This window comes from Pygocentrus nattereri, chromosome 10, assembly GCF_015220715.1.
Source record: "Pygocentrus nattereri isolate fPygNat1 chromosome 10, fPygNat1.pri, whole genome shotgun sequence".
Classification (NCBI taxonomy): domain Eukaryota; kingdom Metazoa; phylum Chordata; class Actinopteri; order Characiformes; family Serrasalmidae; genus Pygocentrus; species Pygocentrus nattereri.
In genome coordinates, this window is record NC_051220.1 from 31,576,522 (window position 1) to 31,590,833 (window position 14,312).

The 14,312-nt window shown below is 36.7% G+C and overlaps 1 protein-coding gene across 4 annotated transcripts in view; it reads left to right on the forward strand.

Moving 5' to 3' along the window:
* Window positions 1–14,312, forward strand: part of cdin1 (CDAN1 interacting nuclease 1) — a 69,796-nt gene that overhangs the window by 9,698 nt on the left and 45,786 nt on the right. For all 4 annotated transcript variants that reach the window (XM_017690906.1, XM_037541723.1, XM_037541724.1 and 1 more), the window contains exons 3-5: window positions 6,301–6,346; window positions 7,384–7,448; window positions 8,103–8,163. In XM_017690906.1, the coding sequence (XP_017546395.1) occupies window positions 6,301–6,346; window positions 7,384–7,448; window positions 8,103–8,163 (172 nt within the window). The remainder of the gene's footprint in view (window positions 1–6,300; window positions 6,347–7,383; window positions 7,449–8,102; window positions 8,164–14,312) is intronic.

Consider the following 14,312-nt stretch of genomic DNA (forward strand, 5'->3'; position numbering starts at 1 on the left):
TTTCATTTTTTTTCTTTGGTGTTAACATGGGCATGTAGAACCTCAAGCATTTTCCATGACTAAATGTAATATTTGTTCTAAAGACATGTTTCTGTTTGTTTTTTCTGTTTGATTTTCAGTAATTTATTAAAAAAAAAAAAAAAATATATATATATATATATATATATATATAATATATCGTACACAAGAATTACATTTGAACATTTGAATCATTTGAATGCTTGTCTGTTTAACAGCACCTGGTAGGAGAAAAAAGTAATATATGAATAATAGCAATTTTTACAGTATAGTTTTGGGCCACAACGTTTGAATATTTTCATTTTCAATTATTCCTAATATGTAACAAAGGCTGAAGATATTTTATAGAACGTTTTGTGTTATTATTATTATTATTATTATTGTTGTTGTTGTTGTTTAGTGTCGTACAAGTTCCAAAATGTACAGGTCTCAAATGGGGGTAAAGAAAATTTGTGCATTATCATATGATTATTTATTTATTTATTTATTTTATAATGCTATTACACAAGCAACTGATATTGCATGTCATGCTATTAGTGTGCTTGTTTATATATAACAATGTAAAATATTTTGAAAATTGTTAGAATAAGACGAGATATAATTGGATGGCTGTTAGTATACTGTGGGGGACACCTAAGAAGAGTAGCCTCTGTGTGGGAGACATTATTATCAGCATTTTTATTATTATGTACTCTTGCATAAAGCATATGCAATTATTTTGCTGTGTAAAACTAAAATTCTACAAGGTAATGAAAAAATATAACTGATCAATAATTGTTTTTATAGTTACATTAAAATACTAAACCAGTGCCACCCTGATGCTGTGTTACTGTAACTCAGTAAGTGGTGTGGGAAAGCTGAGGAAACAGCATTTTTTTAAAACTGTATTATCTAAATGAAAGATTTTTAAGCTGCTCAGAACTGCTTTATTTCTGAGCACACGCTAAACTCAGTCATTTCTACTTTAGTCTGAATAATTTTCTTACAGCTCATGAATGATTAATTTTCTTGGCCCATTAATTCTAGGTAATAAACTGAGAGCGTGCTAGCCAGAGAGCTAGCAATGTGAAGCAGTAAGAAACTTTATAAAACTACACCTGTGGTTAAAACATTTTGCTTAACTTGCCAAATCTGTGTCAAACTGCAGTCATAGTGAGTGTGGTGTACAGAGCAACCGCAAGGTACTGGTGACAAGCTAGCATTCAGTTTGATAATCAGATGTTTGTTTCTACGTGGAAGCGATTGGTTTAATAAAAATACAATAAAATGGTGTAAAGAGAATGCATAGCATAAACATAATGATTTAGGCAAACGTATTTATTTATTGATACATATGAAGGGTATTGAATATAACTACACAGCCCATTATACATGTTTATGTTTTCGTTTTGGTGTGTCACATCTATCACAGTTGTGAGTTTCCTCTTTATGTGAATGCTGTTTGGGCTGAAACAGATGTTCGCCTGCTCTTATCAGCATGTATAATTAGGGGCATTTACATATGCGGAGCATGAAGCAAAAACAAATCCAGTAAAGTATTTTCCTCTGGTGCAAAATATTGATTTGAGAGAGAGAGAGAGAGAGAGAGAGAGAGACTTGAGAAGAAGCAGTCCACCCACTCTCCTCGTCTCTGCTTTTCAAAGCAGATCATATGCGGCCTGCACTTACTTCATTCACTATTCAAGATGGCTTTTGACTAAAATGTTATCTAGAGCAAGCAAGCTTTCTTAAAGTCTCATAAATGTCAGCATCAAGCTAACTCAATCTGACCTTGCCAAACCTAGGCAATACCATAAGAGGGTTTTCTTTCTGGAGCATGTCTTAAAACCATTAGGAACGATATTTGCTATGCTTCAGTTAAGTTCTGCATCACGCTACAGAGGTGTGGCAAATGCTAATTATCATCAAAACATATGATACAGATGTCATTAGCCAGGTGGCCTTCATTAGGTTAATTGCTGTCATTTTTTTATTATTAATCATTTGTAGAAAGAATGAGATTTGAAATGAAAAAGTATTGAATAATTAAGAGAAGAGTGTCTCTTTAAATCTGCTACTGCTTTGCTCTCTTGTTACACACAGTGGGGAAACTAAAGTAAACTGCTTTGGTTGAAAAATGCAGAAAAGATAATATTCTCAATTAGTGCTTTAATCTTTGTTTGATCACCATGCAGTTTGTGTATGTAAAATGCTCTTCTGTTTATGAATATGAGCAAAGTGCTGTAGTTTAACTTGTTCAGTTGATGGTAGAGTTAAGTAGACATCATGGAACAGTTTGAGTGGGATATTTTAATCAAATTGGCTTCGATACTATTTTCAGCCACATGCATATTAATGGAATGTCGTAGGTTGTAGAGAAGGGTAATTACGTTCTGAATGATTTCCAAGGCACTATTCTGATTGCAGACCTTCTGTTTTTCCCTGTTTGAAATTATAGGCTAGAGGCAATAGGCTTAATACTGTTCTATGACCTTCTAATAGCTCTCTTCATTCTTATTCCACTGAAGTATTTTCCTGATTTTACCTAGATGTTGTAAGCATACTGTTCAAATTGCAGTCATTTGTATTTTTTTTTCCTCCCCATGAACCACAGGTCTAATTGAAAAGAATAGACAGTTTCATTATAGATGTGGTAATTTGGTAAATCAAAACCCCTTGCTGACTTCTGCTGTTCACTGATCTTATTCTTTCTGGACTTTATGCCCATTTACCAGTGGTTCAGCAGAGAAAATACAAATTGGTCCAGTTTAGAAGAACAGCAGTTTAGCTGCTTGACAACTCACATCAGTCTACTTTGACCAGTTTCACACGTTGCTGTTGTAAATACTGCAGCACAGAGGGTAGGGATTACGATATATTGGGTTTACATGCATTCAGCAGCTGCCCTGTGGTCTGATGCCCACAACCCCATGGATGCTAAATTAGTGAAGCCACCAAATAAGTACAATTCATTTTTACTTTATCAGACATAAATAATCTGATATTAACATTTGATGCTTTTTCCCCACCAATAAAATGAATTAATTTTATTCAGTCATTACATAGGTTATCAGGCTTAAGAAGTACAGATCAAAGAAGGGTTTATACTAGGGATGCACAGTGATATAATTGCAATTGATAATTGCGTTTAAAAAAAATATTTGCATCAGATAGATGTCTACTGGACTACTTTTTTGTTTTTTTTTGTTTTGCTGTATTTGTAACCCCGTTTTTAAATAAATTGAACATTTTCCGCTAGTACTAATCTAGTTAGGTTATGGGATTTTTATGTATCAGCATCAGATATCAGCATTGGCCCACAGTTCCATTATCAGTGCATCCTTAGTTGATATATCAGTCTGTGAGGGAATGGGTCCTATGAGAAATTGGTAGTCTCATGATGTGTCCTGTAGGTGCTGAATTCTACATCGTGTTTCATATAGACAATACAGTTCAAACGATTTCCTTTACTGTTTCAGATACCTTTTGAAATGTAACTTAAGTCATGCTGTACTGCACAGTGAGTTTTGTGATATTGTACTATTGTTTTCTTTGTCTTTTGGAGGATCTCTTAAAATTGATCTAAACTTGGATTCTTATGCCATATTTAGTTGTTGTTTTTGAAATTTAGCTTGCTTGTGATGATTCTATAATCTTTTCATTTTTATGTGTTGCTGTAGATGCGAAAATAAGTTGAAATACAGTTTGTCGTCTATTAAATTTAAGATGTATATTTTGCTTTTGACTCAGCCAGTGTGTGAAGTGGAAGCCTGATTCTCTAATAGGCTCTTGTAGATATGTTTGTTTTTTTTTCCCCAATTTTTTTTCAAAATTGCCCATTGCTCTAATGATGTACGAGTAATTCCAGCCTCCTGTTCATTTCCCAACTCTAATTTAGGAGCAAAAAGTGGTTTAGAAAGATAAAGACATTCAAGGATAAATAAAAGATTATGCCAGAATACATAATCAACAAAGTGTAAATAAACAGGCTAGAGCATTTCCTTGATTTATTTTATTGATATAAATATTTTAAACAATCAAAGTCTGTACTGAACTTAGTGTTACATCATATATCTTTGAATAGATCTTAGGAATTAATGGGAGAATTGAAGTATAAACTTTCTGCATGTAAAAATTCATGATCAACGGTCATCATATCGTTGTGTTAACAGGGTGAGTGTTCAATGATAGCCTGAGACTATTACTACACATTCGAATTGCGATTTTCCTGAAGTTCTTAAAATGGCTCCGAAAAGCATTTGATTTGGCTTTGTACCGATGGGCTTTGGGAATGCCTCACATCAATTTGTGGGTAATCCTTCCTACCAAAGAGCCAAAGCCTGAATTTGGGGTTAGCAAAGCAGAGTTGGGAATAAATGTGGTGTCGACGTAATGTACAGCATAATAGTCTTGTTTAGGGCTTTTTTAGATCAGGTGTCATTGTAAATCCCATGGTATTGTACCACAATGAGAGAAGAGTACACCAGAGGACCCAGGTTGAATATGCATCAAGGAAAAGGCTGCAAAAAGCCTCGTCTTAATGTCTTCTGTGGAAAGAGGAACGTTATACCCCTTTGCCTTTAAAGCCTGCACAGACACAATAGAATGATCTGAACTGGTTATCAGACTTCCTATGTTTCTGTCTGCATTGTAGTAACCCCGCTGGAAGAGTATTTTGGCCGTATTTTGCCAGCTGAAGCACAAACACTAAGGTGCAGAATTCAAAGTTTTTTCCCTGTTGTTTAAAACAGGTATGTTTTCACAGATATTTAGGGCAGTTTACCTCCCTTTAAACTTAACAGGGTAAAGATTTAGCAATTAGGGAGTAATCATGATCATTATAGAGAGTAATCCGTTTAAAACCTAACAGATGTTGGATTCAGGAGAGGGGATGGTCAGGGCCTTGAGAATTGTGCAGTAACGTTGTTGAAACGTTCAGGTGCAAGGCTGAAGTGTAGAGGACTTTTTTTTTTTCTCCTCTTAAGTGTTCACATGTTGACAGTTGACCGTTTAATGGCCCACTTAATTGCACTGACCCTTTGGCCTGTGCATATCATTGTAAATTAATGCCTTGCCAGCCTTCTTTTCTTAGAGGTATGCTCACAAAGATGTTATTTTTCCCCTTCTGAAACTTTGTTCAAGCTGAGTTGTTGATGGTCAGCCACATGGCTGAAGCACACACCAGGGAGAGTGTCCACACACTGTTCACTATATATAACCACTACTCTCTTTTTAATGTATTTTCAACTCTTATTTTTATTTCATTTTGACTATAATGAGAAGAATATAAATATGCTAACAATAAGGCTTCTTTCATATAACCCTCTCTGGTGTTTTCATTGGTGCATGTTCTGATTGATGACCAGTGTAGACTCAATATTTCAATGCAGAAGGAAGCCTGCCTTTCCAGTCTTTATTTACATTCTGTTCTCAGGTGACTTGTAAAGAGAAGTCCATTAAATTTAACAATCACATATACTGAGGGTGTTATGTGGGAAGAAAGCCATGTGAGACAGTAGGTACAATATCTGTACATTATAGTGGATACTAGTTATACATTTTTGGGCAAAAATATAATTACTTAGAATATTTTGGTGTTTTTGTATGGGGGATTTGGAAGGAGACAGCAGCAATGGAACAGCAGTCTTACCCCCCGCCCTTGCCAGGTGTTTGACATTGAGTGGGGCTGGAGATGAATGTAGCTTATGGCAACCCATGGAATTGTCTGACTCCTGGGAGTCCTAGCTTCCTGCTGTGAAAGTTTCCATTTTCAAAGCCCACCAGTTGCAGTGGGAATGTTCCAGAATGTCCCATATGCCAGTGCTGACAGTGAGGCAAACTTTTTTTCTTCTGCTTCACTATCACCAGCACCATTTCTGACACAGAAATATTACTTGATAATGGGACTACATCCTGTTAAATTTGAGTTGAATGTTATATCTTCATGGTTATGCCTTTTTCTCATTTGAACTCTCTATGCTAGTTAAATTTAGGACAGTCTCTCTGCTTGATGCAATATGCAGATGCAATATAGTGGACAGTGATATGAGGAGTGGGAGTGCTTTTATTTTCTCTCATTTCACACCAACCTGATTCTCTGTAACCCAAACCCCCCTCCCCTCACGAAGCATCTCAGCAGGAACCTTTTGTCCAAGGTGTTCATCTGGAACAACTTTGCCACACTTGTTTTCATGTTCTTTTAGATTACAGGGCAGCTGGCCTCAGCTTTGAAGCGCCTCTCTTTCTTTGTCTCTGTGCAATGCACTCTGGTAATTAACTTTGTCCTTCTTTTATTTGTTCCAGTCACTCGCAGTCCACTCTTCTGAGCATCTTCTCCCTGGAGTACCAGGTTAGAAGTTTTCTTCCTTTGTGAGGCCTGACAGGTGCCTAATTGAATGATGAATGTCCCCTTATTTCTTTGTAATTGAACTGCCAGCTTTCTGATTGGTTTGGAGGATGCCCCCTCCTTCTCCTCTCCCCCACTTGCACGATGAGGGCCCTGCCTGAGTCTCGGTGGAATCCTGCCAAGCCTTCCCATCCATCTGTCTAATAACATCTAGCCCCTGCTTATTTGGTGGACCTGTAATAAATTATGCTAAACCATTATTATTCTGACAATAATAATTTCCCCGTGTAGTGTGGCTCCGTGTGCTAAATGTTTGCTGACTCGCACTGTCACTGCTGCTTTCCCCGGCTGACAGCCGATGATGATAAATGGCCGTTGCCGGGAGTGGCAGAAGGCTGCAGAGGCACAAAATGGAGTCATTCATCATCCCTCTGACAGGTGTCACTCAAGTGGCGTGTCCCTGCGGAATTGCTTTTTTTGTAGTTTTTAAATAAGTTGTTTTTAAGCAATGCTCTTTCTTTCCCCTGGTTAAGATGGCAATTGAATCATGTATATAAAAAAACAATTTCAGACGGGAAGGCTGAAATGGGTTGTAGTTTCCTCACAGTAGAAGTTAATTGAAGGTTTGAGTCAGGAATGAATAAGTTTTCCATGACTCACATTGAATCATTAGATAACTTGCTGAGATTCAATAACTGATCTTGTCTGCTCATACACAAAGATGCACCCTGGGCAGAATGATTATTGTAGCTTTCTTACAAAAAAACCTTGCATCTCCATTTATGACATTTTCAGCCATTTACAAATGGACCAATACAAATAGAACAAATTGACTATGATTTTTTTTTTTCCCTCCATCTCTTGTAAAATAACATTTCTGGATATACAGTTTTATTCCAAGAGCAACGCTTTGCCTTTCATTCAGAGGAAAAAGCAAAGTTGCAGAAAAAAGCATTTGCATTTTTAAGCCAACATAAGTGAATAGTGCATGTGTATATCCGTAAGTAACATTAAAAAAAAATATTATTTTATGTTTTCAGAAGCGAATGAAAAGAAGTCTTGTGAGACACCATGCCCCAGATGTTATTGAAGACTACTACCAGAGGTAGGAATCAGTCTACTCTACCTACTAATCACTAGACAAGTGCTTGTGAGTGGGTGGGCTCTGCTGACAGATATAATCTCCTCTAAACAAATCACCAGGCCATCCAGATCCCCACTCGCACCTGCTAAGCCTACAAAAGCACACAGCCCCACTGAAAAAAAAATAGTGCACTTGGATATTTGCCCTGATTGGGTGTATGGTGGCCTATTATATGTAATTTCTTTCAAAAATCAAATCAGGAGAAAACAAAAGGAAACTGGCTGAAGGCAAGGAAGCATTTTTGCATATCACAATTAGCCTTGTGTAGCCTATTAAGTTTGTTGTTTTGCAGGATGGAAGCCGGATGATGCATTTGTAATCCACTTACATAACAGCAACCTCATAGATTATCTGCGAGGGATCTTTGAAGGCTTTGTGGTTTCTTATGGGGAGGAGGCAGAGCCACCCTTTTTTGGTTAATGATCATGCCTGTCTGGTTTGAGGACAGTCTGAGGTTTCAGAGCTCTACCGTTTGAACCGCGCCAAGCGCTCTAAATGCCGCAGAGGCCAAAGCCATCCGGGACATCAACATGTCTTGGCTGGCCTGTTCTTGTTGTCCCCTCTCCCCTTGTTTGTTGACTTTCTTCATGGTCGTTGTTCTTTGTTGTAATGAAGGTACCGTAGTGAAGCCAAGAAACGTCCTTCAGACCCTGTTCTGCTGGAGTTAGCCAACGAGGTAATGACTTAAACCCTCTCAAGAGTCTCTCTGTCTCTCTCTCCTGGTCTCATTCTTTCCTTCTCGTTTTCTTTCTTTCTTCCCTTTTGTGTATTTTCTTCCCTTCAGTGTTATAGCTAGCTATTTATTTTTCTTTTGAAGTGTTCAGGCAGGTCTGCAGCAAATTTTTGGCACAAACACAATTATCCCTGAATGCTCCATCATTTCATAGACCAAATTGCTGTTTTAAATTTTTTTCCCCTGCCTGTTAGTACTTATGAAAATTGGGCAAATGGTCCTATCTATTAACCAATTATTTAATGCAATTAGGCCATATCCTCTTTAGACAGATGTAAAAATACTTTTTGTATCATTATCATAATTGACATTTATAAATGCTGCTGCATCAGTTTGAAAAAATAAATGATTGACACATGGAGGTTGGCTCTTAATATGTGGATTTATGCCAACTGTTTACATATCAGATCAGCTCTCAGGCTGAAAACATTCATTAATTCTCAGTTACACATCACTGAAAAATGACACTGAGAGTATTCACAATGATACTTGTTCATGGTCATATTTCAGTTCTGAATCCACTCACATAACCTTAATGGTAATTCGTGGACTGAGGTGGACAGGCACAGGTTCGTCATGTGTGCGTATGTTTGTATTGGAAATAGCTTGATGCTGTGAGCATTAAAGTGTTACACATGGGCAAGTTCCCACATTTCACATTAATAAGAATGAATGAGCCCTCTGCCTGACTAGCCGGTGTCTCCTGTGCTTTGCAGCCAGTCAGCAAATTAACAATTAACATTGGGTTACTCTCAAGGTTTAATGGCTAGTGAAAGGGCCCTGCAGTGTCTTTGGTGCCTCCCATTAAACATTGCTCTTCTCCCACCCTCTCCATTGCCACAGCCTCTTAAAATGCATCCCATAAAACCTTGAATTTGATGTTTACTCTGATAATAGCAATGAGAATCAAGATGAACTGAGTTAATACCCTTTCTTTAATGATCACACCTTGCCTCAAATGACCTGCTTCTCCTGAACAGACATTAAGCATGAACTCTAAATAAGAAGTGCTCATTTTTTCATAAAGAGCCTTCACTTCACTACATGAGTACTTGACCTCAAAATATGAATCATGAAGATTAAAAAGCTGATTAACACATTCAATCAAGAAGTTGGTGTATGTATATGTTATGGTATTTAATGATGTAGTTGTATGTTGATGTAATGATTAATGATGTAGATGTATTGATTGATGTGCGATTCCCCCCCCCCCCCCCGTAAAAGGGTGGCATATGCTTTGCTAAAATGCATGATGAACGTGTTATCTCATTCTCAGGCCCAGCACTAATAAATGGTTAGTCATCCATCCAGTGGCAGTCTAAAACTAGAGCAGTTCTCATGCATCTAAAACGTAACTATCTAACATCATTATTTATCTTGTTCAATTGATGTATTTTCTTTTTTTGGAGTCTTAGAATCAGTATGTCTGATGCATTTAAACAAACTGCTCGCAATATTATATACAGCAAATTAATATTGGGAAAGTTGGGCACAGGGCAACAAATAGGGGTAAAATGTGACAGACGTTTTGTGTAGTTAAACAGATTCAAGTTGAAACATGCTTTTTGATCATTATCTCGTATATCATTGTCATTGAGGCTGGCTATCATTTAAAAAATTTCAATGCAAATATCTTGATGTCAATACAGATTCCTGAATTATACTTTTTTTAGATAGCTTCTTTTTATTTACAAATTGAAAGTGGATAAGGATTAAACTTGAAATAATTGTGATGTACAGGTAGTAGCTATATTTACGAACTACATGTTTCTGAACAACATGCAGACTGATGTGGAATATAATATAGACAGTCAGTCAGTAGTATAGATTTCACAACAAGCATGCTTATGGCTCAAAGATGCTGATAAGCCTGACTGCTTAGGTGCTGACTTTTAATTGAGAGTTTTTCGCTACTCTGTAAAATTGTTGTAATTTGATAGGTACCATAAAATACTGAATTTTGATGCCTGTAATAGTCATCTGTGGATTTTCATGCCAATCAGACAAGATTCATCCTGAAGACTTCATTCTTCTTTTTTTTGTAGTTTTGTGTATAATTCATGAAATGTATGCCTACTGTTTTAATGAATCTCTTTAATCAATTTTGAAAAATATAAAAACAACTCACAACCAGGCTAACAGCCTTCATATGGTGGCATTAGTTCTATTGCAGTTTTACAACTAAACATCTCAAAGTAAGCAATAAGGGAAATCCCTCTCATATGAGACTGCACTGATTTATCAGACTTTTTAGCAACGGTTACTAGTTCCTCTTTTTATTGCAGTTAACTTCACCTTTGGGATAAGTTATAATATTTACGCTTCTCGAATGTCTGAATTGTTCACAGATGGTAGGTAGTGGAAAAGAAAGTTTGTTTTCATTTGTAGCAGAGATGTGCAAGTGGCTTGCATAACAATAATAATAATAATAATAATAATAATAATAATAATATTGCTCAATTTTTTTTATATTTAGCAAAGAACAAAATGTGTTCTAGCTCATTCTTCTTAGTCATAACTTATAAGAGAGTATATCTCTAAACTGGGGGACAACAATGGAACTTGATGAGAATTAGCACAATTTACATGAAGATGTTGCTTCTCATTTATCTCAGGCTTGAATATTCAATAGTGATATGTTACATGCTTATATAGCTTTGGGTGCATTTTAATTCTTGTCATTAAAATGGCCCTCGCCCTCTCAAAGGGGCATAGGTTCATTTGTGGATGATGAATTTGCGGAGTGGTTCAAGGGTCTGTAAATGTTACTCACACGTTGCAGGCAAGTGCTAGGGTCCAGCTTTAGAGCGAGATGGGCTTGTGATTAATATGAAAATTAGGAGAATGCAAGTACCTGAACTAATCAGGGAGTTCTTATTCAGGCCGGCCCACCTTTGGTAATGTTGCCATTTTTCAAGTGTCAGTCCTGATGTGGGTTACTGCAGTGGCTATGCACTGCTTCTGCGATATTTAAATGTGTGCACGTGTGTGTGAGAGAGAGAGAGAGAGAGAGAGAGAGGGAGAGAGAGAGAGAGGGAGAAAGAGAAAGATAATGGGGAAGAGAAGCCAAGAGACCTGCAGGCTTAAAAAAGACGAAAGTGCACTCAGAGAAAGCAAACCCCTAATGAAGATGAATACTGTCTCCTTACTACCATAATAATTATAGACGTGTTTGGTCTTTGTTGAGGTTACGTTCTGTATGCAGAATTATGGAGATGTTAACAAACAGCACCGCCAGTAAATCTCTTTGTGTTGTGTGTGTGTGGACTGCTTCAAGCGGCTCCAGGAAGGATCACAGAGGAGATAAAACACTACAATCGAGCTATAAGCAGAGCAGGAACTCACGTTTGGAGCCCCAATTATGCTAACAAGAGAAAGGAATGTTTTCCAGCAATGAATTTTCCCAGTTTCACAACAGAGGGGAGAAAAATGGCTCAAATACACCAAAGATGTTTAATGAACTAAAGAGGCATGGGGATTAGACTGTAATGTTATCTTTCTTTTCCACCCTCCCTGAGCACATCTTATTCTGGCCAAATTCTTACTGTATTTCCTTCGTCTGTGCTGTATGTTTGCTCCAGCTGATTTTATGCACTAATTATTTTTGCTGCAACATTGTATTCTCCAAGCACTCCTAGACTAGTTATTGAAACCCATTAATTATCCACCACCCCAGCTCGGGATACAGGATTTTGAGAGGGGGAGGCAGGGTGGAGAAAGCATGGATGAGTTGCCATTGGTGTCAGCCTGTACTCACAGATGAGCTTAAAATGAGCCATAGGTGCCGTGCTACATGTCAGGCTCTGTCTTGATCTTCCAACCCACGCTAGCACGTTTCAAGGTGTTTTTACCTTCAAAGAGCTGCTACTCTGCTACTGGTCCTTCCTTTCTTTCTTTTAGTTAGAGAGGGTTCCTAGGCCCTGCCATGAGCTCCACCTTTACCCAGCATCTCATATGGAAATGCTATGCTTTGTGTTATAAAAGGATTTGTGTCATTTAAAGGGCCTATATCCTACAATTTCTTTGTTTCTTTGCATTTCCCTTTTATTTTTCTCTCCAAAGGCCCACTTAATATTTGTATGGATTTATGTCCAAAAAAACAGTCATAATTAATTTTTAAATTACTACTTTCCAACCTTTCTTTATCCCTTAAAATTAAAGTAAGAACTGTTTTGGTTACTATGTTTTAAGAGTACAGAAATTATGTAGGTTCTTATTGGCTGCCCTGTATTGTGCCTCATTCAAAAGTCAGTCCAGGCTTAAACACTACTAACCTTAGCGTGGATGGGCGAGGCTCAACTGCAGCAGGTTGAATAGGAAGATATATGTAAAAGAGTAGACTTGTAACGTCACACACATAGTTCAAAATGCTTTGTTTGCAGTTTAGTTTTTGCAAATGGCACATTTTGCAACTTTAACAGTGTGTTGATAGGAACCAGGGGTGACAATGTCTACAGTGCAAAAATAACCATTTTATTAACTATCCAGAATGACCAATGAACCTACATATGTTCTGTATGTTTACAGAATTACAGAAAAGAACCCACCAAGATTCGCTTTAAAAAATATTTCAGGCCAAACTTTTATTTATCATCAAAACTATCATGAAGCAATGTCTTATACATCAGCATATTCAGTACCATTACATGTTATAACTTTCTGTGAGTAGCCATATTTTAGCTAAGTTGGTATGTGTGGTTTTTAGTCCTCACCTCCTGGCCTCTTGGCCTATTTGGTTTACCAATGACATTAGTAATATAGTAGTGTTAAATAGAGAATGACCTGAAAGATGAGAGTAAACTATTGTACAAATTCCAAACATTTTTGTGGACTGTGAACAATCTGACTGAATGTGAAATATTCCTGATGAGAGTCCTTTGGGTGTTCTGCTGAAATTAAGCATTATGATCAACAAATGCAAATTATTTTTTAGCCAAAATAATGCAGCGAACATTGTCATTTTATTTTAAGTATCATAAGTTATTTTATTACAGTCTGTTTTATCATTTAGTCATCCTCTTGGTGTCTTGGCCTTTGCTGGCCTACTAATGCAGTTCCTAATGTAATGTTGTTGAATGCAGAATGAGATTGCACAATGTATTGTTAATAGCACAAACCACAACAATGTGCATATAAAATAGGTTTGTGTGCTGTTATGTCCTGTTAGCACCTTGACCAGCCTGTTTAAGTCTTCAGCTTTTGCCTTTTTGGCATGTACTTCTTATTTTCTGCATCCATAATAGAATGGTGTTATATTAAGGATTATGTGTGGTAGGACTGCACAATATATTTGATGATTGCATTTATCAAAAACAAAGATAGAAAACACTCATAGGAAATGACCACAACACACAATAAAACTTTTTCATTTATTAGAAGCCGTTTTTTCTGATATGAGTTCTATGTATGTGTAGATGAATCAGAGTATTTGATACAGTGGTTGTAAATGATTTTGGTCAAGATATACAACAGACGTGCAAGCAACAACACATTTTATAACTGTCTTTTTTATTATTGCAAAGAATAGCATACTCACAATAAATAGCAGCACAATGTTGTACAGCTCTAATTTGTTATATGTACATGTGTACAATATACATGCAATCCATTCTGATCACATTATGAAAATAAGAAATCAATATCAAAAACATTTTAGACATATTGTGTTCTCAAAAGTATCTTAATTGAAGAGTGAGTTTTTGGTGTACTGCCTGCTAATTGCTAGAGGCTCCTCTGTATGCCTTAAAATACTGAATGTAATTGAGCTACGTTATATTATTAACGGAGATATGTAATGTGTCAGGACAGTGAAAAAGTCTCTGAATAGATTCAGAGATACTTCTGTATGCTTTTAATTCTTTTCCTTTTAAAATTAAGTTAACCCTTGGCAGTGCAGTGCTGCATCATGACATAAAAAGCATGGTGTGATTGGATGTTAGTTTCATTGTCCTAGCTTATTGAATAAGTGAAGGAACATTTTTCATATTCTGACTGTTCCATCGATACCACCTTTGAATTTGGAAGTAGAACAGGAGATTTTATCATGATGTGAATTTGATAGTGATAGTTGGGCCTGCAATCTAATCACTTTT